General features: G+C 44.1%; 1 protein-coding gene across 1 annotated transcript in view; it reads right to left on the reverse strand.

Annotated features, from left to right (window-relative positions):
* The window catches only part of CACNG3 (calcium voltage-gated channel auxiliary subunit gamma 3), an 83,790-nt gene extending 61,469 nt beyond the window's left edge, over nt 1–22,321 (reverse strand). The window contains exon 1 of the mRNA XM_034988023.1: nt 21,681–22,321. Within this exon, the coding sequence (XP_034843914.1) occupies nt 21,681–21,891 (211 nt within the window). The 5' untranslated portion in view covers nt 21,892–22,321. The remainder of the gene's footprint in view (nt 1–21,680) is intronic.
* Between the last annotated feature and the right edge of the window lie 5,318 nt (nt 22,322–27,639).

Raw genomic sequence — 27,639 nt, forward strand, 5'->3', positions numbered from 1 at the left:
TACATCATTCCTAAAGTTGGGAGGAACAATGAAGTCACGTATGAAAGTCCTCTGTAACCGTAAAGTGTTGATTGACAGCAGACATCTGGTAACTGGATTCTCATTTAGGGTCAAAGCCCAGGCCATGGAAGCCTGCCTTAATTTGTACTGGGGCTCCAACATTTTCCATCCGCGGGTCTTTGAAAAGGTTACTTCGCCTCTCTGTACCCTGGTTTTGTAATTTACCAGCTGTGGGTCCTGGGGCAAGTTACTTAATCTCACTGTATTTTGGCTTTCCTCATCATTAGAAGGGTGATAACAAGGGTAGGTACCTCCAGGGGTTGTTAAAAGGAGCATACTACTTAGAACAATGCCTGACATGCAGTAATTAATCAATAATTCTTGTCGTTTATAATCATAATTATCTCTGGGGTCTATGTCTCTCCTACTCCAAAGTTAAAACGCAAGACTAAGCCCTGAGCCAACCAGCCCTTTGGGACCCCTGATCTACCGTGATTGGGTCAATAATGGACATGTGACCTAATCAGAGCCAATGAAAGGCAATGAGGCGTTTACTTACTGCAAAAGAAACTCATGCCCTAAGGCTGGATTCATGTATAGAAGAATATAGCCCTGAGAGTTGCATAATATTATCCATATTGTATCCCTGAGTCTCTCAATTTTGGAGGAGGTCATTGAGAGGATGTGGCTGGAAGTTGACCTGTGAGCTGGACCCAGGCAATTGGAGGCTCCTCATGTCCCACCCCCATCTTTGAAATGTATGCTCTGCCCACTGTCCCCACAGTTGGAGCCCTCTGCAAGGAGGTAGCCTCGAGAGAGTAAGGTGGTATTGAGAACATTTGGACTGACAATGTGACTGAACCCAGTTAAGGCCTCTGTGTAAACGTTTAAGATTCTGGTGGGGGATGCAGAGAATTACTTGTCTTGCAGCTGCTTAGGACAACCCTCCTATGTAAGTTCCCTTGCTTATTAAAACTGCCACCTTCCCATCTGGAGTGGTCTGACTCTTTTTTGGGTCTCTCTTTGCCCTCTGGGTGTGGGGGCCAGTTCACAAACCAACACTCATCCATTACTATGAAATGAAGTCAACAGAGAGGAAGCAGAGAAAGAATGGCAAGAGAAATAGCGTGCTTGTGAGCTTGATTCCTGTGTGAAGCCGTAACTTTACTATCAGATTATGTGAGCCAATAGAGATCTCTCTTTCTCTCTGTCTCTCTTTTCTTAAGTCAATCAGAATTGGGTTTTCTGTCACTTACAATGGAATGAACTCTATGTGATACAGCAATATTATTGTACTATTATGATCTCAGATGATATGCTCCCCAATTCACCAGAATAGATTGGGTCTTGCTGTTAACACAAACTCGGCACTCAGTACATTTTTCATCCTCAGTGTGTGGTCACAGAATGATGAATGATGATCCTTCATCCAAATGATGGGCATGTTAAGGATGAAGATAACACTGCCCTTTTCCAAATACTGGTGGAGAGCACAGACTAGAGACAAGTCAGGAGCTTCAAGCTCATGACCTTCAAGCAGCAGCCCCAGGGCTGGAATGGAAATTAGCCGAAACCATCATTTCAAATTTCAAAAGGTCACCATTTATGAATAGATTCTTTAACGTTCACCACAAATCAGATGATAAGTCAGAAATGGAAGGGGAGGGGCTGAAACGATGGGTATACACAGCTTGCTTTCCATGACCCAGGAAACTCTATCTGTGCCCAGTTAAACTAGCAATGACCTCCTGGGTGTTGCATTCAGACTTTTAACATCAGTTCCTCTGTCACACGGAGCCTCATCTAATAACCTTTCACTAGTTGTCTGTAATAGAATTAGCAGAGGTTGGAATATACATGTTTGACTGTTTCCTGATCAAAAAATACAGGGATGAATATGGGGATGTAATTAGACAAAACATCCCTTATGAGTTCAAGATTAGTGTATCCAGTCGCCCTCTTAACACCCACACTTGAATGTTAGATGGGAAGCTGCAAATTCAACATGTTCGAAATCTAATTACCAGCTTCCCCTACAAATTCTCCATCAGTAGAAGGCATCACCATCCACTCAAAGGTTAAAGCCATGGGAGTTCCCTGACCTCGTTTCCCCTTGCACTTGACGTACAACAAACGGAATTCTGTTGATTCCAGCTTTTAAGCATCTCCCAAAGTGACAGCCAATGTCTCTGTCATCACTGTCACTTCCCCAATAGGGAAATCCATCTATGCTCCTGGATTATTGCATGAAGGACTTTTAGCTGGCCTTCAAATATTCTTCTCCCATTGCCCCATCAATTGTCCACTTGGCAGCCAGAATGAGCCTCAAAAATGAAAACCTTATGTCAGATTTTTATACTTCCATTCTAAATGTTTCAAAGGATTCCTGTGCTCTCAGGATAAACTTAACATACTTTCCACAGATCTGCATGACATGGCCCCTGCTATCCTTGGCACTCACCCCACCTGTGAATTTACACCCTCATCCAACCATTACTGAATGCTTGGTTTTCCCTATGACGCCGTGCTCTCCCTAGCCTCAAGACCGCCGTGCACGCTCTTCCTGGAACACCACCTCATTCGTCCATCTTTCCAACTCCCCTTCATCCTTCAGCTCTTGTGAGAGAAGTAGTTTTTCTTTTGGAAGATGCTTCTCAGCTCAGGAAGGCAGCAGCTTAGTGGTTAAGGGAAAAGGCCATGGAGTCGTGCTGTTGTGAGTTCATTTTCTGTCCCAGATAATAACTAGGTGTGTGACTTTGGGCTGGTTACTTAATCGCTCTGTTCCTAAGTTTTCTTATAAACTGGGGATGGTAAGCCTTGTCAAAAGGGACAAACATGATCATGTAAATGATAGCATGGTAGCTGGCACATAAACTCTCAAGCAATGTTAGATACTGTCATTATTTAACTTGCTATATACATGGTTGCACGAAGGGCTTTGTCTTTGGTTCTCTTCTCTTATTTTTTGCAGCCTTAGTGGAAGCTCTTTTTTTTTTAATTTTTAAATTTATTTGACAGAGAGAGACACAGCGAGAGAGGGAACACAAGCGGGGGGAGTGGGAGAGGGAGAAGCAGGCCTCCTGCTAAGCAGGGAGCCTGATACGGGGCTCGATCCCAGGACCCTGGGATCATGACCTGAGCGGAAGGCAGACGCTTAACAACTGAGCCACCCAGGTGCCCCCTTAGTGGAGGCTCTTATTCACACCCAAGGCTCTACCTTTGCCACTGACAATTTCAAAATATGTATTTCCAGATCAAACTTCTAGAGTCTTCTATTACTGGGGTCATTGCAATAGTCCTGTGACTTATCTCTCTACTTTATTTATTTATTTATTTATTTATTTATTTATTTATTTATTTAAGTAAGCTCCACCCCCAGCATGGAGCCCAACATGGGGCTTAAACTCAGGACTGTGACATCAAGACCTGAGTTGAGATCAAGAGTTGGATGCTTAACCAACTGAGCCACTCAGGCAGCCCTCCCTTCTGCTTCACTTTTAAATCTCTAAAATCTGTTTCCACATGGCACCTGACTATACTTTAAAAAATGTCAGTTCAGAGCACATCACTCCTCTGCTTAAAAGCTGTCCATGGCTTCCCATTATCTTCCAGTCAGGTCTCTCCACCCCAATTGGCACTGTTGACTTTGGGGGCTGGATAGCTGTTTGTTGTGAGGGGCTGTCCTGTGCATTGCAGAATGTTTATCAATCATCCCTGGCCTCCCCCACACCCCCACCTGGTGACAACCAAAAGTGTCACCAGACATTGCCAAATGTCCCTGGAGGGGCAAAATCATCCTCTGTTGAGAACCACTGCCTTAGCATAAACTCTTGATACCTTCTGATAATCTTCAAGGTCATGCCTGGGTCACGTGCTCATCCCGAGAGCCAGGCTGGAGTCATTTCCACTCAAGCCACGTGGACGAAGGATGGAGTGAAAGAGTGACATGGTAGCCCAAAAAGCAGATCAGAATACTCTTACCAGAAGAGGGCGGTGGCAAACCAACAGACCAACAAGAACAAACATTCCTGGCAGCATCCTCAAGCCTCCCTTCTATTTCTCATTTCTCTCTGCTTCCCCGTGCCCAGCACTGGGACTGGCCAGAAGGAATGCCTGATCAGTGGCAGCCCGGCAGCCCCCTCCCTTCCCTAAACTCTCCATCTTCAAGCACAGGGTTCTTTAATTATAGGTAGAGGGTGGACAGTTTATAAATGTAAGCCCCCATCCATTAAAATGCTGAGGAATTGGCTCAGTGTTCCTGCACTTTGCTTTGTCCCACATGTCAGGAATCTCTCCACAGAACCCAAGCCTCCAGCTCTTTGTGGAGTCATGGTTGAGCTTTGTTGGTGTTTGTGAACAAAGACACAAGGTGTGATGAATCCTCCAGGCCCTCTCAGACTTTATACCAGCAGGGTTGCATTTTAATCAAAGACATAGCTTTTAGTGCTTGCTGGAGCCTCACATTGCCTCTTACATCCCAGTGATGGCAGAACAATGGCGGAGCTTAGTTGCAGCTAAAGAGAACTCAGAGCAGAGAGACTGGAACACGCCAAGGGCCTGTTTCATCTCCCACCGGGGAAGATAAGGCAGAACTAGAAGGAAATCTTCCGACAAAAGTATGAAAATGGCTCCTTTGGTTTCTCTCCTCAACCACTTGAAGTTTGTCAACAGAATTAAAATACAGCTGTAGCAGTGATTCTCAAAGGTTTTTGTCTCAGGACTCCTTTATATTTGTGCAAATTATTAAGCCGTAGTTAACATGGGTTATATTTGCCCATATTTCCTAACTCAGAACATGTAAATATATTTATTTAAAAATTCATTTGCAAGCAATGTTAAACCCAATTGCATATTAACAGAAATAACATATTTATATGAAAAATAACGATATTTTCTAAAACCAAAAAAAAAAGTAAAAGTAGAAGAGTGGCATTTGTTTTTACATTTTTGCAAATCTCGTTAATGTCTGGTTTAATAGACAGATTCTCATATCTGCTTCTGTACTTGGTCTGCTGCCAAATGTTTTGGTTGAAGCATAGGAAGAAATCCCAGCCTTGCACAAATATGTGATTGGCAAAGAAGGAGTATCTGAATACCCTTTGAAGATAATTGTGGATATTCTTCTTTGATACTACACCAAAACTCAACAACAGCCGTTTCTTTTTTTTTTTTTTTAAGATTTTATTTATTTATTTGAGAGAGAGACAGCACGAGAGGGGGGGGGTCGGGAGGGCCAGAGGGAGAAGCAGGCTCCCCGCTGAGCAGGGAGCCCGATGTGGGACTCGATCCAGGGACTCCAGGATCATGACCTGAGCCGAAGGCAGTCGCTTAACCAACTGAGCCACCCAGGTGCCCCAACAACAGCCGTTTCTTAAAGGCTGGTTGCAATGTGGAATCTGAATCCATATTAATTAACTTTTCATGCTCTTGGGCATGAAAATCCTGTTCTCAAGCCATATTTGACTGAATCTTTTACTCAGGGATAATTTTTTAACATCATGCATTGGTCATTTGGGAAATATTGGTTCCCTGAGTTATACAGGTCTCCCAAATTTGGCACATGTCATGACACAATATAAAAAAAAAATCACATTCACCCAAGAGGGCAGATACCAGCAAAATTGTAATTTTCATTTGAAATCTTGAATGTTATCATTGGCAATAGATGCCATCAGTGGCTTTCCTTGAAGTGACAGGCTCACTTAGCTCATTTTCGAGAAAATGTCTGCCAAATATCCAAGCCTGAATAACCATAATTTGCCTGTCAGTCATTCTTTCAAGTAAATTTGGTGTTCCATGGAAAAAACTGCAGCTAGTTCAGCACACAACTCAGTTGCACACGTGGCTTTGTTGGAGACCAACGGTGTGCTTTGGCTCGTCACTGAAGCGCTTTCTGGGTACTTCTCATTTTGTTATATGGGAGGTTCGAGATGTCATAGAATTTAATAAGATGAATCCTTCTTTACTGTTTCATTGAGGACCTTTCAAAGGGAAACTAGCATTTCCTTTCACTGGGAGGGAGTGGTGGTGATGAATTCAGTGACAACTAGGATAGGTTGGCGCCACTCTTTTTGTGGGAGCTTAGACTCCAACAGCGTCACCCACTGCTGCTTTGGCATCATCCGTGCAAATGTCAACACCATGAAAAAGGCACATCACATCTTATTACTACTCTGAAGTAGTTCTGATCTTGCAGACCCCCCATGAAATGGCCTTTGGGGGCCTCCCTTATCCCCCAGGGTTAACAGAACGCACTCTGAGGACCCTGCGCTACCCCATCAGCATTAAAGACCTCGGTTCTCAGACTTGAAAGACTCAGGGTTGAGTCCTACCACTGCCACTCACTAGCTGGGAGAACTGGGATGTTACTATGCTGAATTATATTTGCTCATCAGTAAAATGCGTAAAATACCCCATAGGGCTCTTGAGAGAACTGAGTGAGAAAATGCATGTAAAGCACACGGTATGCACTTGCCATTGTTATTTATTAAGGGCTAATCTTTCCTCAATGTGGCTCCTCTGGGGGATATTCTAGAATACAGATTCCCTAAGGTTTCCACCACCTCAGCAACCAGTATGAAAAGAGGCTTAAGATGTGTCACTAGAGACCATGAATCTGATTCCCTGATAGGGTCTCCATCAGCTGTATCACTGGCTTTGCCCCCAAAAGCAATGTGAAGATTTGGGGGATGAAGCAGAATGGTGGTAACCATGTTCTGGAGGGTTCCTTGCTGTAGGCAGAACGATGCAGATGGGCAGATTCTGTCCAGTCTGTTTATCACAGGAAGATGGTAATAACCAACACCAAGTTAGTACTTGTACGTGCCAGACATTGGTTCTATGTGCTGTACAAATATGAACTCATCAAATACCCAAGCAACCTTATGAGGAGGGACAATAACACCCCCATTTTACAGATGAAAACAGAAGACACAGGGAGGTTAAGTAGCATTGGTACACCGTTGTGCACCGTGATACATTGTTGACCTGGGATCTGAGCCCAAGCAATCTGACCATAGAGGTGAGCTCTTAACTACTACACTGTACCGAGAAAGCAGAAAAAAAGGAGGGGGGGGGGGAAGTATGATTTTTCCGGAAGGTTCTTTCCCCCACCCCGGGACTTATATTTAAAAAAGCCCAATTTTGCTCAGAAATGACCTGTTTAAAAAAAAACAAACCTTTGAGTCACTCCAGGAAACTCCAGGAAAAATGAAAACTGTACCAAAAAGCCCAAGTGTGACACAAACAAATATATGGCATGACTTTGAACAACTGGATAAGTGTTAGAAAAAAAGACTCCATTTGGACCTTTTTGTTTGTTTTTTTGAACGGCTACAAGATGGTGACATTGAAAACACAAAGAGAAAAATGAAGTCCTAGGAATCAACTTAGCTTTGCACTGAACATTGTCCCCCTAATCATAGTAATTTCATTGGCTTTCAAACTTCAGAATCGACCCATAGCCCCAGCATGGAAGACATTAGCGTGGTTACAGAGTCAAATGCAAATGGAATGAATTCTTGGCAAAGAGAAAGCAAAAGTACAACTAACGGACACGGGTAAGTGGAAAGGGGGAATGTGGACACTACCATTCTAGAAAGTGGGAAGCTGAGACATTCTACCCAAGGTGGATGGGAAAAGAAATAAAGATTTATGCTATTTTTAGAAACTAGAAAGGGAATCAATATAGAGGGTGGAATGATTTAACTAAATCCTCACCTATTATGGCAGGAAGTCAATAGCTTATAAATCAAGAAACAGAGGATAAACATGTTATTTAGAGATATAGATGTAACCACCGCAAGAGCCGAATCAGAAATGGTTAAAGGGGGGGGAACCCTTGCTCTGAGCAGTAGAACTTGGGGTGAAGGGGAGGAAGAGCCCCTGAGGTGGATGCTTGTCATTAAGAGCCCTTCTACATGATTTAATTTTAAAAATAATGTGCATGATTAAATGCCTTAGTAAATTATAAGATAATTTTTAAAAGCTTTTGAGTAAATTGTGAAGAATTTGAACTGGAAGAGAAAAATATACCCTTTCTAATCTCTTTGACATGGTAGAGCAGAAAGATAGGGAAATGATATTTATTAGAGATTCATGGAAGTAGCAGTCATCTGAGGGAAAAGGGATGAGTGATACAGAAAGAGTACAGAGGAACTCTTGCCTTGTCTGTTTTGTCTTAAAAGTTTATATATATATATTTTTAAGATTTTATTTATTTATTTGAGAGAGAGAATGAGAGAGAGAGAGCACATGAGAGGGGGGAGGGTCAGAGGGAGAAGCAGACCCCCTGCTGAGCAAGGAGCCCGACATGGGACTCGATCCCAGGACTCCAGGATCATGATCTGAGCTGAAGGCAGTCGCTTAACCAACTGAGCCACCCAGGCGCCCCTTAAAAGTTTATATTGAGAATGTGTTTTTGTGTTACTTTGATGTTAAAAGTATTTTAAGAAAATACAATAAGAAAAATATGCCACTCAAAAAGCATGGCAAAAATCAAATATCCAGGCTTTTTTTTTTTTTAAGAGAGTTTAAAAATGTAAACCAAGAGAAATGTGTAGTCACTCATTTTGTCTCCATGGATTTCTAGAAGTAGGCTGCTGTCCTGCTTTCTTTCCCATCTGCTTAAGGATAGGAAACCAGGAGCTCTGAATTCATTTCCATTCCAGCCTCCAGCACTTTGGAGAAGTCCATTCTCCTCTGGGTAACCTATACAGCCTTGCGGTGCATTTGGCAAATGTGTTTTGGGCATCTGTTGTAGGCCAGACCCCTTAGAGACATGCAAGCCCCTAAGAGAACATTCTGTGTCAAGCCTCCTCTCCCCCTGACTAACCCAGGGCTCCTACTGCATCTTCCAGGAGTATCCTGCTCTGTTTACTTGGAGGCAGTTTCTCAGTGTCTTCCCTTTACATTTCTGAACTTCCCAAAGATGGGAACTTGTCTATTTTCTTCTCTGCTGAATCCTCAGCACCTAGCATAATGTCTAGCACCCAGTAGGTGCTCAGTAAGGACACAGAGAGCCAGGGAGACAGGCTGGAGTTCCTCCAGATGCAAATCACTCACTTCACACACCACCCCCCCGCCATTGGCTCTCCAGGCTGAGAAGGGAGACCAGGATGGGAGAAGATGACCGCCTGAGCTGGAGGAGGGTGGGAATCTGAGTTAGGAGGGGCTGCCCATCGGGAAGGATGAGTCTAAGAACTTCATGAGATTCGATACACGTGAGAAACTTCCATGTCACTGTCATCCCCCCATTTCCACACAGTAAAGAAATACAATACTGAAAACAGTAAGGGACCATGGCTTGCTTTCAGGGGGAGAAGGAAGATGATGGTGAAGGGATGCTATTCCATTGTGCCCAGTCTTCGAGAAGTGCCAGGGCAAGGTGAGGCAAAAACTTTAAAGACTAGAGCTGAAGTTCTTGCCTGCTAGAAGCAAGAAGCAAGGGAGGTCACAGGACAAAGCATTACTTCCATCAAGCAGCAAATAACTCTATTGAGAAGACCCAGGCGTGGCAAACTCAAGAACATGTCAGTCTTGGGCCACAGTCTGGGGTCAAGTCCCCTCAACTGATATACACCCTCCTCTGAACTCATCATCCTCTTCAGCCGCAGCGACTCCCTTGCTCTTTGATCACCCCAGCCACATCCCACCCCTGGGCCTTTGCATTTGCTTTTTCCTATCTGGAATGCTCTTTCCCCCTGATAGCCACCTGGCTTGGTTCTTCATCTCCTTTGTATCCAGGATTAAATGTCACCTTCTCAGGGAAGCCTACCTTGATCACACTATTTACAATCTCATCCCCCTTCCCACTCTAGTGCATCTTTGAGCTTTCGGATGGTTTGGAGAAAGTCCATAGTGCTGGGCTGGGACTGTCCATTACCTAAACCAAAGGGATGGCGCTGCAGTCCAGCTCTAGGGAGTATAACTGGAAAATCATCTTTGGGGGTGGACCAGACAGAATTTTCCTTGGTTCAGACCTTATTATCTCTTGGAACCCAACCCTGCCATCTCCCCCGTGCTCGGGAGCTAAGCCATCACTCACCACAGAGTGAAGAAGCAGAGGAGAGCAATTACTATGCTGTGCAGCAGACCTTTGACTCAGATTAACATCATTGCCTCTTGATTTGATCTTTTTATTTTTCTCTAAACACTTAGAGCATTTTGATCACAAGCCAGATTCATCTTTGGTGAAAAGTAATATTTTGAAAAGCCAGGACTTACTTGGTAGGATATATTTTAAGGCATTTTAAGCTGATAAACAGCTAATTGGTTCTGCCGTCCTGTAATTTGCAAAGGGTCACAACAATTTGTTGTAAATAATGCATCTGTATGAACTGCTGCATGCCAAAACGAATTTCCACAGGTGACAGTAGGATTTTGTAATAGTTGAGATGGTGGAAGATGCTTCAACAGTTACCCATGATTTCTGGAATCATTTTAAGAGGTAGGTATTATTGTATTCCAAGGCAGCTTTGCATGATGCAGAATAGCATATGCTGCAGAATACAGAGTTGTGGAGATTCCATTTCCTAAACATACAGGTAACCAAATATATATATAGACTCTGAAGCACAAGGAATAGAAACAGTGTCTGCTGGATTTGCCCACAATATGTCCACACAACATGTATTTACTTTTGTCTTTCCCCAGGTTGTACCCAGACTATTGAATGACTCTGAATAATTTTTTAGGAAAAAATAGAAAATAAGGGATGGACAAATGATGTGGAGATTTTCAAGACTGACTGTGAAGTCAGACTTCCTCAAAACACAGGCTACTGAATTACCAACAATTAAGACAGAGGTTATAAGATACATTATTTTAAAAGCGGTTTATAAGTACTTAAGAGCAGAATAGCAATTGGTAGCAATTAGCATGGGTTCACTAGGAGAAGCTCAAGATAACTGAATTGCCTACCCTCAAGCAACAAACTCAGTGCATATTTATTGAGCATCTACTATGTGCCAGTTCAGCAAAATAAGGTTGGTTGTGTATTTGGGTGGCAACAAGATAGTTGATAATATTTCTTACAACATGCAGGTTGAAAGGTAGATGTACGGTGTCAGGCTTTGCTTGCCCCAACCTCATCCCTGTTGCCCACTTCTGGCCTCTCCAACCTCAAGGTCACCAAGAACCCAGCCTGGTGGTACATTGGTCTATTGCGTGTCTAGTGGGTATTTGTGCTCTTCAAAGATGATTTTGGCTCTTTAAGTGCTGTATGAGAATCAGGCTGCAGATCCCTAAACCAGAACTTGATTCCTGCATGACACAGAGTCAAAAGCTCAAAGAAATCAAACAAATGACGTGTCCAAGTTTACTCCTCGGAAAGTGGGACAGCCATGAACCTAACAGCATTCCCAAGTTTGCAGACACCCACATCCAATGTAGAAGATGCAAGAATCTCCAATGCTTTGCCCACTTGCGTCTAATCAGAAACTCCTTAAGAAACTTGGCTCTTCTCACTCCCAAATGATTGGTGTTGCCATTTAAAGAACATTTACATTTGATCTCCAGAGGTGGTGTTTCTCAGCAGCCCAGTGCTACCATATCTAAATCTTGTTAGCTCTACCATTTCTTTTCCCTGACCTTGCTGGATTTTAATAAAAATTGGGAAAGGTTGGATAATTATTTTACACGAAATTCCGGTTGTTGAATGGCTAAGAGCTAGGGACTGGCACCAAACCCTTCTTGACATAGGAGTGAGCAGGTTGGAGGGGCGCCTGGGTGGCTCAGTTGGTGAAGTATCTGCCTTCTGCTCAGGTCATGATCCTGGAGTCCTGGGATCGAGCCCCACATCGGGGTTCCCTGTCCAGCGGGGAGTCTGCTTCTCCCTCTCCCTTTGCTCCTCCCCAGCTCATGCTCTCTCTCTCTCACTCACTCTCTCTCTGATAAAAATTAGAATCTTTAAAAAAAAAAAGGAGTGAGCAGGTTGGAGAAGACCTGCCCACCAGGTCCGAGTCCTTCTATGAAGGCAGCGCAGTGTGGTGTTGAGGGTGCAGCTTCTGGGGAGTACACCAGCAGGTGATCTAGCGCAAACCACTTCACTTCTATGAGCCTCAGTCTCCTGTGGGTGGAGCAGGTCTACTGAGCAGTACACAGGCTATTATGAGTTGCATCTATTTACACTAAGTGCTTATCCAAGCGCCTGGAGTACAGTCACCAAAAGCGGCACAGGGTAGGGTTGAAATCCCAGCTCTGCCTCTTACTAACCATGTGCTCTCTGGGTCTCCGTCCTCCTACTTGTAAAGTGGGGATATTAGCAGTATCTACCTCCTGAAAACGTAACAAGGATCAAATGACATTTGCCAAGTGCTCACTTAGAACAGTGGCTGGTATATTGTGTGTGTCTGTTAAATCAATCAGTCAATCAATGCTCAGGGGTTAGTCCAGAAATAAATGCTCGGTCTGCCCTAGTAATCATAGCTTGGCACACAGAAGGTGTTCATTAAGTGTCTGCTATTTATTACTTCCTTGGCACTTCTTTCTGGGGTTCTCATGGCCCAGCCTCTCCTTCTGCAGCTTCCTTGGAAGCAGCCCCCAAGATCTCTATGGACACCCCACCTGCTTACTGATTCCAGGAGGAAGGGCAGATCTGCCCTGGATGTGGGTCCTCTCATGCAGACCCCTTGGGCTGGAGAGCTGCTAGTCTCGACTTGACTGTTCTCCTCCATCATTTTGGAGCAAGCCTCCGTAGACCCTTAAAATGGGAGTCGAATCCTGATAATTTCTTCTTCATCTCTACTTTTCTTTCCAATTTTCACCAGCTCCTCTGCTCCCAGCCCCCGAAGTGTCAATGCTACTTAGGCTTTTGTCACTTTCCCTCTTCATACCCACTGGGTTTTCTCTGGCACCTCTTGTGTACTTTTGCATCTTCAATTCCCACCTAGGTTTGGGTGGTCCTCAGGTCATCCCAGCTTTCACCTCTGCCCTAGGCTCTACATTAGTGATTCTTAACATTTTTGGAGGATGAATATGTCTCCATAAAAGCACCCATTTCCAGAATATTTGTCTTGAGTTTCATGAGCATGCTGAACCTCATCCACGGAGCAAATGGAGGAGGATTTCTATCTGACTTCTAATACCAACAGCCTCTTTTTTGTGGACGTCAATTTCTTCACCCTCACTTACTCAGTGACCATGTCTGATCAAGCCTACCTTCACCCTGTCTCTAGTGTCCTGTTCTTTTCATTGCCATCAGAACACCGGCTCCCAAAGTTTTCCCCTCTTGCCAGCCCGGACAGGCATCGTTCCCTGTGTACCTGGGCAGGGGCTGCATTTTCCTGGAGCCCTTTATGAGGGAAGGGTCTCACTGATTTTCTTTCAACCTCTCTATGTCTCAGGAAGAAGTGAAGTACTACCTGGGCAAAGAGCTAAGTGCAAGTTCTCCAGGAAAGAGAAGAAGGCTCAGAATACTGGGTCAGACAAAGAGTCAGTGATAAAGGTGAATAGTACAAAAAAAAAACCCTCCCACCACCACTGCCACAACAACCAATATTCTTGGGAAAACAAAGGGTACTTCTAGAAATAAAATGTTATTATAGATTCCTCCATGCCTCTCCAGTGAGATATAACAGGAGTTGGCAAACTTTACTTCTTCTGTAAAGGGCCAGACAGTAAATATTTTAGGCTTTGCAGGCCAAGCAGCAAAACTGAGGATACTATATGTTATACATATATAACAAGAGAGAAAACAAATTTCCATAAAATTTTTATTGGCAATGTGCGGAAGTATAGATGCTGAAATGTGAATTTCTCATCATTTTTATGTGTCATGAAATATTATTGGATATTATCTAATTTTTTGAACTACTTAAAATGTACAAAATATTCTCAGCCTGTGGGTTGTACAAAAATAGTCAATGGACTGAATTTGGCCCATGGGCTATAGTTTGCCACCCCCTGAGATACAGTTATGTCAGAATTTTAGAGACAAAGCATGATGACATATACCCTGTTTACTGAAGAATCTCAAATTAGTGGAGTGTGAATGTTTAACTGTTTTATTTTTAGCTTTCAACTGTGTTATATCCAATCTCTCATTTTCTCAGTGATATTTTGGGTGGGGGCGCCTGGGTGGCTCAGTCGGTTAAGCGTCTGCCTTCAGCTCAGGTCATGATCCTGGGGTCCTGGGATGGAGCATCAGGCTCCTTGCTCAGTGGGGAGTCTGCTTCTCTCTCTGCCTGCCTGCCACTCCCCCTGCTTGTGCTCTATCTCTCTCTGACAAATAAATAAAATCTTTAAAAAAATGATATTTTGGGCAGAGGTCATAACTTTCCACTCACTTTTGCCTGTTAAAACTTCCAGATTGCAATGCGCTATCTCTGCTCATCCCTCTTTTAGATTCTAGCGCCTTCAGTGTGTTGTGGCAGGGAGCAGGAAGAAAAAAAAGGCCAAAATGTCACTTCACTTAGCTGGGTGAAGTTGCAAACCTTTACTGTTGTTACTACTTCCCCAGCTAACACTGATCGTCAGAGTTCTCTGCGTGGCAGGGGTCGACATGTTGACTGACTTTTGGAGACACGTGCTTTGGTGATTGGAGAACCCCAGGGGGTCTTCCCACTGCAACTTCCCTCCCCCATGTGGGATATCTGAGTCTGATCCAGTCTCTTCCATCCCCCTTTGGCTTCCATCACTGGCAACTCATGGCCCCATGCTGCTGGACCTGCAGTTGAACCATACAGTACCCTGTGAACATTTTTTAAAGCCCCTCCTCCCTTTGGATGGACTCAGCTCTAGGCCAAGGTGCATGGTTTGGGGATTGGGGCAGGGGGCCCACTCTCAGCCCCTGCATCACCACTAAGCCCAGCAGCCCTGTGCAGGGCAACACTGTCATGTATGTTATGTAGCTCTGACTGGGGTCTTCTTGCCTATTGGGCTGCTCTCTTGGATGGGATACTGACAAAATGGCTCAAGCTCAGCTCTTCACTACCAGATCCACACAACCTGCAAAACCTCCCCATTCCACAAAGGTGGCCCCATAGCCATTCCCTCTCTCAGCTTCCTTACTAAAGTAGGCACGTGAGCAGTGTCCAACCCAGGAATGTGATGCCAGTCTCTCTTTTTTGCAGGCACCCTCAATCTTTCTGCATGATTTTTCTTAGAGCCACAGGTAACTCACTGAAGAACAACAAGTTTTGGGAGAAAGGGAGGTGGCATAAGGAAGCTAGCTTATCATTTGTCTTTGCAAATGGGTATTGTCTAAAAAGGATAAATTAAGGACTACTGGCCAATGTATTATTTAGAGGTATGAAGGAATAAAGGAACCACAAAAATAGAAATAGTTGAACAGTGCTTGCTACTGTGTGTCTTCATTTTATAGGTAAGGAAGCTCATGCTCAGAGGTGAAACAATTTCCCAGGCATTGCAGCCAGTAAATGGCAGGATCAGGTAAGAACTCAGGTCTACCTGACCTCAAGACCCCTGCTGTTATCCCATATTCTCTGTGGTCAGAGAACAGTTCATAAGTGATTAAAGGCCCATTTGCTCCTATAATGAAAAAGTGGGCTCTGGCAGGGTCGTGTGGATGGAGGAAAAAGCAAAACCACATTGGAGTTTTGTGGGCTTCTCTTTCACCTGAGAAACATTGGTTTCACTGGGGGTGCTTCCACATGTCAGAGTATAATTTTTAAATAGTTAGAAACATAATTTTCCTAAAATATACAATGAGCTCATGTCAAATTTAGTTCATCTCATCAATGAGAGAACTAGCAGAATGACAAAGCTAGTTCAAAGGAGGATGTTATATATATTTTTCAGGGAAAAAATTCTGAAGTAAGAATGTCAAGTTAGATGTAAAACTGATTCATGTCCTAGAGGTGGGCAATAAATCTACAACATTTGAGCTTATCTCTTCTAATGAACATAAATCATTCGCACCTCTAATGAGCAAATTTATGTGCATCTTTCCAAGTTTTTTACAAGTAAACATCTAACTATACCACCGCCCTTTATCTATAATAAAACTAAGTAAAAAATTACATTCCTCTAAAGAATCCGATGATCCCGTCAGTAAGATTGTTAGACACTGCTCTAAGAGAACATTCAAAGGACAGTCATCTTTTCTTGTGGGTTTTTTTCTTGTTTTACTTTTTTTGACACACACTAGTAACCCACACTAGTCACCATGTTAATAACCCACACTGGTTACCCAACCTTGAAAGGTGGATCACTTGCCTTTTTTCTAATCCAGAATATAAAATTTCAAGTGATGAAGTAAAGAGAATTGTTTTCAAATCACCTACTTCTTAAAATGGGTAGGATCTTAGAGTCAGAAGATAGGGGGCTGGGTTTGAGGTAGAAAGAAGAGGAGTAAGTCTTTTCCACCAATGATAGAACTGGGAATAAGATTCAGAATATTTAATCACAGGTAGGACGTGAGACCAGCCAGTCAGAATGGATGCTTCCATAGCATCATGACGGAATCATGATCATGATGGCCTCTGCTGGCCCAGGTCTTAACTCTTTACTGGACAGATCTCGTAGATGTCTGGGAGGTTCCAGAATAGGCTAGGATAGCTGTAGCGGTGGTGGGAGGGGGAGGGTTGATGGGGGACTTGGACCAGATGCTGTTTACCTAGAAGTAGGAAAGTATTTCAACATTTTAACAAGCAATATGGCTATACAGACATGTTCTGGTTGAATATTATCATGCTCACACCTCAACCTCTGCCACCTCCCCAATCCTGACTGGTCCCACAAACACAGGCATAGTCACACCCTCATTCTGCCTTAAGATTCCAGTCCACTTCTCTCCTTTATTTGCCTCTTGGGCTTTAGAGGCAAAGAGGAAGCATGCAGGGAAAGGACCAGGGAGAAGGTCAAGAGTAGGGAAGAGAGTCAGAGCATTCTGCACCCACATCTAAGAGAAGATGCAGCATCAGATGCTGGAGTAAAGGAGCAGAAGTGACTACTCAGTACAGTTCCTAAGCTGTAGAGATAGAGCAGTCCTCCAAACAGACAAGGATCCCTGTCCTTACCTTCTACTGGAAGGAGATAGGAAATATGAAAAGTATATGAGTTGCTGTATGTGAGAGCACCCAGCACAGGGCTTGGCACATAGGAAATACTCAACCACTGTTATGTCCTTCTCTTATCCCTGTCCTTAATCACATCTTTGCAGCTTCCCTGAAGGCTTCTGAACACATAAATAAAGCTGCAACCCCATCTGGCTGAAAAAGTCAACCATCTGGAGGTTTGGAAATATGGGGGAACTTCTAATGACTGGCTAATTATTTTTTTCAGTTTTTCAGCCAGATGTTTGATGTCATCCAGGCCCATCTGTAGCTATTTCTGCTATTGAAACTCTTTTCCATAATTTCAAGTTCCTTGTCCTAAAAGCTAAGTGGGCTTTATTTTCTTAGTCAGCATTTTTTTTTTTAATGAATTGAAAAAGTGATCACTGACTAATGGAGAATAACTCAGGAATGAAATATGGAAATAACAGAAATTTGGATTAAAGGGGCCTTTAAACTGGCAGCCCATGGGTCAAATTCAACGACAAGGCAAGTTTGGCTTGGCAGGCAGTGCATTTTTAAAAAGTTAACTTAGTTGTCCACATTTTAAAAATCAAGAGATTTTTCACATGGATTTTAAATACTTGGAATATTGGGATGAATTTGGTACACATTTCCCCAGAGTAAATATCAACTCAAGTCACATAGTAATTGTCCCTTGGATGAGGGCCTGTGTTCTCCGGTTTGCCTCTGTCCCCACCATTTTCTGTTGCCCCCCACAGAGAGACCATGTTTCAGTTACCATATATCTTCTCAAGTGCAGTGACTTCCCCCTATAGAACTGAGTTAAGTGAAACGCTTGTTTCAACTGTTACATTACCTGCCTCGTCCACATGGACATTGGGATTTGTTCACTCCCTAATCTTATCTGAAGCTTTCATTTCAGAATTGGATAAACTGAGGCCCAAAGGAGGAAAAGAACATGCACAATTCCCATAACTGGTAGTGACAGAAATGTGATGAGCACTCAGGGTTCCTTGCTACCAGTCCAGCGGGGTCTTTCCATTTTGTAAATACATCACTTTGCTTGTGTCTAGGACTCCAAGGGGTCTTATTCATGGGGGAATCATACACCAAACATGTTCTCATTCAAATCCACATGCTGCCATTGAAAACACGCAGCAAGTTGGGGCCCTACTTTGTGAATGCCTTGTGTGCTTTCCAGATACAGATAATGAGTCAGGCTTTCTGAGTGTGGGTGTCTCTACATAGGTCGATTGTTTCTTCATTCAAAACGTGTCCTTTGCCGTCTCTGAGTTTGTCTGATGTCTCCTGCACCCCTGCAGACGAGGCACAGGCATGCTGAGTGTTCTGGGACCTGAGGCTTCTGAATGGAAAAACCCATGTGTCTGGGCATTCTCACAAGCTAATGTTTGTACCAATAGCAACCTACCCACTGGAGCATGAATTAATGTTCTCTAGCAAATGCTCCGAGGAGCAACATGGCTTAGTTGAAGTAGTACCTATTGGGTTTAGGTATGTGACCTCAGGCAAGTCATATAATCTCTCTAGGCCTCAGTTTCCTCACCTATAAAACAAGGATAATAAAAATACCTCCATCAGTGAGCTCCTCTGAAGAGGAAAAGGTTAATTTTTCAAAATTGTCAGAACAGTGCTAGCACAGAGTAAGTACTAAATAGAAATGACATTCTGGTGAGTTATAGAAATGAAAACTGGAAACATCCCTTCTCTCCTTTGAGTGATGTGATCCTCTTTAACACATGTAATGGTTGCCAGGCCCATAGTAAACACTCAATACGTGTTGGCTTTAACATCAAGATTGCTTGGAGGAGTTTCAGAAAATTCAGATCCACCACAGACCTATGGAAGCAGAGAATCTAGTTGTGAGGCCTAATAATCTTTTTTTTTTTTTAAACGCTCCCCATGTGATTCTGATGACTAGCCAAGTTTGGAAACACTGATGTAGTTTCCTTATTCTTGAATATCTTTGGTGGTGGAGAACCCATACCTCTTAGGAGTGGGAGAACACACCCCTTCCACATTGCATGGTTATTTATATTGAGGTAAAACCTGTTTTCCTCTAGCTCTTACTTCTACCCCCTGGAGGCCACATAGAACATTTCAAATCTCTTTCCCATATGACAACTCCTCAGATATTTGCAGACAGCTGTCATGTCCCTCCTGAGCATTCTCTTTTGGACAAAATAGCCACATTCTCTCATGGCTCTTAAAAAAGTGTGGATGAACTGACTCTTCTAATTTGATATCAGGGAAAACTGAGCTGCAAGACCTCCAGTTATTCTTTGACACTAAAGGACCAGAAAAATGAGGATGTTGAGACTCTAGGAGACAGGAGATACTGAATTAGAGATGGTGATACAACTTTTTTCCAGAGGATGGATTCTGCCTACTGCATGCAGGAAATCAGAGGTTCCTGAAATTCCTTGCACACTTGATATATTCAGTACACGAAGAAAAACCTTGGCTCAGATGCCAGCCAGGCCCATCTAGGTGTTGGTTCCATGGGTGTACACATAGCTAAAAATTCATTGTGACTCATTAAAGTTACCATATTTAATACTTCAAAAAATGTAAAAAAAATATGGCTGAATCAAATTGCATGAAGACTGCAACAAATTTTCTTAAAAGAATTCACCTGACCAAGAGCATATCTTGGATACATCCAGTTCCATCTTGATTCAAATTCTCACTTCTCCCACTAAGCCCACAGAATGCCTGGGTGGGGTTCCAATTCCTTGTACAAACTGTGGGTGTAGGACATGATGTTGGAGAAAAGAGAAACCATCAGTTGAGAAATTCTGAGCAAGGATTTAGAGATTTCAGGCCCTAATGGGGGAAGCCAAAATTGGTGTTTAATTGTACATTCCCAGGTTTTGCTCCAAGAAGAAGAACTGGAGATAACTGAAACATGGTCTACATATATACCTTGTTTGGCTCAGATTTTTTGTGCCATCCCTAGAACCATGTAGACATCAAAACATCCACCAAATCACAACTTTACAAAGGTAATTCAATTCTTTGTTGTCAATAGAGGAAAGAGAATTATGGAATTTCCCCAAGGTAAATGACTTCACTGTATCTGATTACCAATGATCATAAATATTAGATTTTTGTCAATGTTTGGGAAAGAATTGTTCTAAAATTTCCATCATTACACTGGATAAACTAAGAGCTTTGGATACTGCTAATTCATGATCACCTATTCCAAAGGAATCATTTCCCAGATTGATAAGCGAGGGTTGGAGGAGGTAAATGTCTTAGCCAAGGTCACACAGATAGTTTGCAGCATTGCCCAGGTCTTCTGACTTCAAGCACAATGATCCTTGTTGCATTTAAAGTAGACTTTTCCTACCTGGGATTCCCACCAGTTGCAAATATGTGTTGGAAACAGAATTGACTGTAGTAGTGCTAGTGAGGAGAGCAGTTGTTCAGAGTGTCAGGACATGGGAAGAAGGCCAGGGAATGATGCAATATTACACTAGCAAGTGATGTCATAGCATGATTTCCTAAGTGATTTACATAAATGCAAGTTCTCAAAAAGCCCTGACCAATGCCAGCCAGTGGGAATGCAGGCATGGAGAACCAATGGCAAACAGGGGAGGGGAACATATAGGGAACCCAGATTTCCTTGCTCATCACTGTGACAAGCTTCACAGATTCCTCAGAAGCCTGAGAAAACTCCCTTCTGCCCCTCTAATCCAGTGCCTTCCCTCAGGCACATAAGCTTGAAAGAGCTTTGATTTTCTTCTCTATCTTTCTATTTACTACCACTGACATTCAGGCATTGCCCAGTGCTGCTGAGAGTGACTTCTGGTGTAGTGAAAGCGAGTTTAATAGTAAGACAGGCTACCCAAGAGCTTGACATTCTAAAAATTGGTCTGTCCTCCTCATTATAATTTAGAGCAAATTCTCTATTTTTAAAATTAGAAGCTATGATTTTTGGAGAATCAATCTTATGCAAATGTCATGAGAATATATTTGTTGAATTTGGCGATGATTTAAGAAAGAAGACAGGTGGATATCAAATGCTAACACTTCAGTTTTGTTTTGATTCCAAACAGTGAAACATGTATTAATAAGGAAGTTTTGTTAAAATGTGTGTGTGTGTGTGTGTGTGTGTACGTGTTCACATATGTTAGTCTGGTTGGCAATGCAAGTTCATGAAAATATCTACTTAGACCAAACTCAGAAGAAACTGATAAGACTATGTTAGAAATAAGGAAATAGCTCAGAGTGTGCCAGCCTAGCTCACAGTCTCTCTCTCTCTCCATCTCTCGCTCCCTCCCTTTCTCTCTCCTCCTTCCTCCCTGTCCCTCCCCCTCCCCCACTGAAATGCAATTTAAGCTGAGCCAAAGACCCCATCACAAGCCACAGATCAAAGCAGTTCACAAAATGCTTAAGAATTTTGGATTTGGAGACTTTGCTCAACTGCAGAAGCTGCTTAGAGTGCCACAAAATCTCATCTCATGAAGCTTGAACCAAAAACAATCAACAAGACTCAACCTCTTCATCCCACACAGCATTAGTCTTGCTGGGAACAATCTGGACATCTGCACATTCTCAGCAATAATTCAAACTATTCCTCTTTCCCCATCACTGCCTCCATCTCCCCAAACACCCACTGGAATATCAGAATATCAGAAACTGCATTATTTGGAGCCATTGGGAGGAAATTGTAAATACCTTCTAGGCAGCAGGTCCTCCACAGCCCCGAATGGGTCATTACTTCTTCATTCTTCCTGCTGGTTTCATTATCACTTGTAGATTTAGTCCTGCACACACCTCTGGAATATAACCAGTAGTCCGTGCCCACTGCAATGGTCATTAAACTAAAAGCTGCGAAGGCTCCCACAGTGGTGATCAACATCTGGATACCTCTGTCACACATCCTCATAATTCTTCATGGTACTCTGGATGGCTGGGGGTTGGAGGGGTAGGTTCAATGCCAGAGGGGAAAATCACTCTGCAGCTGGGTAACCTAGGGCAGGCTCTTCCAAAAATTCGGGTCTCCTTTTGTCAGCATCCACAGAGACTTTAGGAAAGCTGGGATTTCCTGTCTGGAGCTCTCTCCGGTTCCCTGGGTCGCCTATGGCCCTTGGAAGGGTGCAGGCTCCAGGGGGTTGGTCCACATCACTGCTGCCTTCTGAGGATCCCTGGGTTCCTTTCATTCCTCAGGAGCTTGGTAAAGATGAGGGTCCGTGCAGGGCATGGCTCCGGAGCCTGGAGCTGCCAGCTCGGTTTGAGATGCGCCTGGCTCCTCACAGCCCCGGGAGACTCAAGGCAAAGAAATCCAGAGAGGTCTATGTGTGTGTGTGTGTGCGTGCGTGCGTGTGTGTGCGAGCGCGTGTGCTGGGGGTGAGGGCGGATGGCAAAAAATAGCACTGCTGGGAGGCGAGTCGCTGAGAAGAGTGTTCATTGCTTCCCCAGCCTCCCAGGAAAGCTCTCCGCCTGCTCCTGACACCCCCGCTCAAACTGGAGAAAAGACAGAGTCCTGGGGCTGGGGGCCGGGCGGTTTCATCGGAGGGCAAAGGTCCGCGGTGCTGAAGGGACAGCTCCCGCCTGTTGCCCCGCCTCCGTCTCCCCAACGCCCAGGCTCTAGGTCGGTGGTGCTGAAGGGACAGCTCCCCCGCTGCCGCCGCTGTTGCACCACGGTCTTTCTAGCGCCCGGGCTAGAGACCTGGGGTGCTGAAGGGTCGGACCTCCCTCCCGCCGCCCTTCCCCCGTCCCTTTCCAGGCCAGCTAGCCGGCTCGGCTCTGCCTAGTCAATCCCACGCTCCGCGCAAAGTTTCCGGAGCCCACGGCAGTCAGCGCCCAGCTCGTCGGTGCTGCAGGACCACCTTGTTCCTCCGCTCCCGGAAGGGTTAAGGAAAGGGGAAGGGGAAAGAAGCCCGCAGCGCACTCTGGCGCGCTCTCAGCTCCCACCCAGCGCGGCGTTTCCCCCCCACCAATGAGCCAGGCAAGTTTGCCTTTTGCTGCGGGCGCCGCTGGAGCCCACTGGGGAAGACCGAGTCTTCTTAAAGGGACCGGCGACTCTGGGCGACGCATCTATGTCTCACTTGGGCGGGTAAAAAGTGTTGTCACAGGCACATCTGTGTATAGTCTGTCTCAGTTTGGTTCCCCAGAAAACAAACCAATATGTCTACCCTCCGTTCTCTGGAGCTCTGGTTTACACCGGAGACAACGTGCTCAGATCAGACCCGGAACTGTTCATATACATATGATCATGTATTCCTAAAAGACATCAGGAACTGAATGTATATAGACTCTGTTGTACATATATCACAGATTTGGGGCGACGGGGTGTGAGATATTGGTCTCTGAATACACCTCATATATTTTAACATTCTTACATTTGTGTGTGTGGGGGGGGGTGGGGGTTGATGGATTCAAGGTGGGAGAGTCCATGAAAATGTCAGATTCTTTCCAAAGGTCCTTGGAACGTTCATTTGTTAACATCTTTTTCTAAGTTAGACCATGAAGCAGGTGAAGTTAGGTTTGCTTTCCTTGCTAGTCCAAAGTGCAAATGCCATTGCACACCTGAAAGTTAATGAAACTCTCCCTTTGGAAAATAGTCGATGTTGCAGAAGATCAGCACTTGACCATCTTTCTATTACTATGTATTCTGGCATATACATGAGCACACACTGAGTTGACTAAGGACAGTCCACAGAATGCCTTTATTATTCTTTTCCTATGGCATGATGGGAGGGATACCCAGAGGCCAGGTTTTGGGAATTGAGGCTGCTTGAGTTGTTTCTGAGATGTGTCCACTGTCAACTGTCATGTTTGAGTGTTATTTAACTGGACAAAAATATAATGGAAGGTAATTCCAGACACATATAGTCAGTCCCCTGGTGCCATCTCTGGCTATCTGTCTGGGCGCTTCTATGCAGATGACTGAGGAGTAGCAATATATTGAAGAGTTCTCAAATGTATCAACTTCTCGGTGACTTTGCTACTTTGTGTGTGTGTGTGTTAAGGTCACTTGAAGACTTGATTCTTGGTGTTAGATAAACATATCTGTGCATACATAGTTTTGAATATCCGGTCGTGGTGTTAAATGTTAACCTGTGCTGTGTTCAATTTAGTTATGAGTTCGAATGCCTGCAAATTTGTTGCACAAGAAAAGGATGTATGCAAATATATATGTACCTGTATGCAGTGTTGTGGGCCATGTGAATAGGTTTGCTGCAAATGCATAGCTGTGTGCATGGGTGGTACACAAGTTTGTGTATAGATATAGTGCATGTTTGTGCACCTGTATTCATTTAATCTATATGCATATATCATGGTTCACAAGCACTCTTTTATGGGCAGGAAGTAAAAATATGAAAAATCTGCCACATAACCAAAGTGGAACAAATAAACTCAGGTGCAGGACAGCAGCTCATCTTACCCCCAAAGAGCAATAGGAGACAATGGGGGAAGGTATCCAAGGCCTTCTATAAGTTACTCAATTTTTTTTTCTTAAAAAAGAAAATTTGCTGGGCGCCTGGGTGGCTCAATTGGTTAAGCAACTGCCTTCGGCTCAGGTCATGATCCTGGAGTCAAGAGATAGAGTCCCGTATCAGGCTCCCTGCTCAGCGGGGGTCTGCTTCTCCCTCTGACCCTCCCCCATCTCGTGCTCTCTCTCTCATTCTCTCACTCAAATAAATAAATAAAATCTTTAAAAAAAAAAAGAAAATTTGCTTCTTATTAAAATGTTCTGCTTTGACCTTTCTTTTTTTAAGGAAAAAACTATCTGTAACTTGGAGGTGAAGTTGGTCCTTCCTGGGAGGGGTTATTAAATTTGTGAAATTTTCCTTCCCTCCTCTTAGAAACTTAAATAATATAAAATAATTTTAAAATGACCAAAACAGCCATTCTAGGATCTGTTTCTTTCTTCCCTTACTCCAGTAAGGAAGAGAAAGTTCTTTTCTCAAAGCAGGACCATGTAGATGGAAGGTCAATGGGCTTTGGGCTTAGGGAGAGTATGCTCCAGTCACTCCACTCACCAGATCCGCAGTAAAATGAGAGCAGCTTCAGCTCCACTCCACAACTCTGTGATATAAAGCCAGACAGACAAGGTGTTGTACCCAGGAGGTCCAGCACAAGGAATTGGGTAACCAAGTAGGATAACGTGGAGTATGGAGAGGAGGGACAGGAGCCCAGGCAGGTGGAAGTGATAGTTGTAGGTCAGGATGTAGACAGTTTTTCTGAAGGAGAGAAAGGGACATCTGTTATAAGACGGAACTTTATACCGAGCCTTTGGCTTGGTGAGGCAGGATCACCCTTTGCAACTTCTGCTCAGGGCCAAAGCTGATCACAGAATGTGGGAAGTCCTGAGCCTGCATTTGGAGCAAGTCAGAACACCTGTCTGGAGTGGGAGTGCGGAGGTAGGGAGGCCTTCAGTTAGTTCCCCAGGATGACTCCCCACTTACTAGGGGGGTGACCTCATCCTTTCATTCAATTGAATGTGTAGGCGTATATACAGGGGTGTGTGGAATCGGCTTCTAAGCCTAGATTTAATTGCTCATTTCTACCACTAGAGGGCTCTTTCACCAGATCAATCAGGGACCCAAGAGATTCAAAGCACTCTCTCTTCTTACGATGATGGAGCCAGGCCCTTTCTGTTTGCTGGTGATCCTTTCTGATCCTACTTCTGTGACGGGAGATTGGGAGGCATTGAAGTGGCTTAAAACTAATGTTTAGGGCGCCTGGGTGGCTCAGTTGGTTAAGCGACTGCCTATGGCTCAGGTCATGATCCTGGAGTCCCAGGATCGAGTCCCGCATCGGGCTCCCTGCTCGGCAGGGAGCCTGCTTCTCCCTCTGACCCTCCCCCCTCTCATGTGCTCTCTGTCTCTCTCATTCTCTCTGTCTCAAATAAAGAAATAAAATCTTAAAAAAAAAAAAACAAAAAACCCCCCCAAAAACCCCTAATGTTTAATTCTCTTATTAAGGCTGCTTCTTCTTCTTCTTTTTTTTTTTTTTGTATTGGACTCTTTAGTGGAATAGCTAGCATGGAATACCTGCTTTTTTTTCTGTGTATCCTTTTATATATTGGAGTCACCCTCAACACAGGAGGGGTCCCTGAAAGTGGTTGTGTCATTCAGGAAGGAGTGTGGACACTTGTTTCAATTCAATACATGCTTCTCAAGTGCCCACTATGTGCAAGGCTTAGCACTTTGGAGAACATGAAGATATGGTTCCTATCCCCCAAGGAGCCCATTCTATAGTAGGGGGTCTCTCGTTACTACATTTGGCTGTAAACAGTGGAAACTCACTGGAGCTGGTTTAAGAAATTGGGGGGTTTCGTGTAAGGATATGGTGGTGTTTTAAGGAATCTTAGGGCAAAGACACAATCAGGCCTCAGCAAGGAGTTGAAATAAAAGCCATCAGGAGTCTTAGCACTTCATTTTTCACCTCTGCCTCTTTTTTCTTTTTTTTTTTTTTTGTTGTTGTTGAGAAAAATTGTTTTGCCTGAGCACCTGGGTGGCTCAGTTTGTTGAGTGTCTGACTCTTGATTTTGGCTCAGGTCAGGCATGATCTCAGGGTTGTGAGATCGAGCCCCGGGTCAGACTGGGTGAGACCCTCTCCCTCTGCCCCTCCCCCTGCTCTCTCTCTATGGAATTGATAAATAAATCTTTAAAAAGAGAAAAATTGTTTTGCCTTCTCTATTCTTCAATCTTCAAGATAAAAACCTGCATTTTGAGTTTTTACATCATCTCTACTGAAGTGGGAAGATTTAGTTCCAATTCCAAATTTCCAGGAGAGCAAAGGATTGGTCTAGCTTGTGTCATGTGCCATTTCTTGGCCCACCCAGCTGTGGTCATGGAGACAAGGTCATGTGGTACAAACGTGGCTATCAGGACCAGCCACTGTGAACTGAGGAAGGGAGGAAAAGAAAGTTCTCTGAGTAGGAGGAATTTCTGTGCCATCTTTTTTTTTTTTTAAGATTTTATTTATTTATTTATTTGACAGAGAGAGAGATAGCGAGAGAGGGAACACAAGCAGGGGGAGTGGGAGAGGGAGAAGCAGGCTCCCTGCGGAGCAGGGAGCCCGATGTGGGGCTCAATCCCAGGACCCCGGGATCATGCCCTGAGCCGAAGGCAGACGCTTAACGACTGAGCCACGCAGGCGCCCCTTTGTGCCATCTTAAAAGCCTACTACAAAAAGTCCGCGCAATTTACATTTGGAGCCATGCATGATGCCTAGGGGTCCAGCAGTAAAACAGGATCAAGAATGAGAAGGCGGGTGCCTGGGTGGCTCAGTTGGTTAAGCGACTGCCTTCAGCTCAGGTCATGATCCTGGAGTCCCGGGATCGAGTCCCTCATCAGGCTCCCTGCTCAGCGGGGAGTCTGCTTCTCCCTCTGATCCTCTTCCCTCTCATGCTCTCTGTCTCTCATTCTTTCTCTCTCAAATAAATAAATAAAATTAAAAAAAAAAGAATGAGAAGGCAACATGGCAGGGTTTGGGGGACTCTGAAGATACTGGAGCCCTCTGATAGGAGTGGAATAGGGGCTAAGCGTCAATGATACCAAATCAGCTTCACCTTTTGTCTATGCCCTTATTCCAAGGGACGAAGGTGAAAAGAGAAGAACTTATCTAAACTTGCCTGAAGGACAGGCACTGCATGGGTGTCAGTGAAGGAGAGGGTGAAAAC

Source organism: Mirounga leonina, unplaced genomic scaffold, assembly GCF_011800145.1.
Source record: "Mirounga leonina isolate KUSES-001 unplaced genomic scaffold, KU_Mleo_1.0 Mir_448, whole genome shotgun sequence".
Classification (NCBI taxonomy): domain Eukaryota; kingdom Metazoa; phylum Chordata; class Mammalia; order Carnivora; family Phocidae; genus Mirounga; species Mirounga leonina.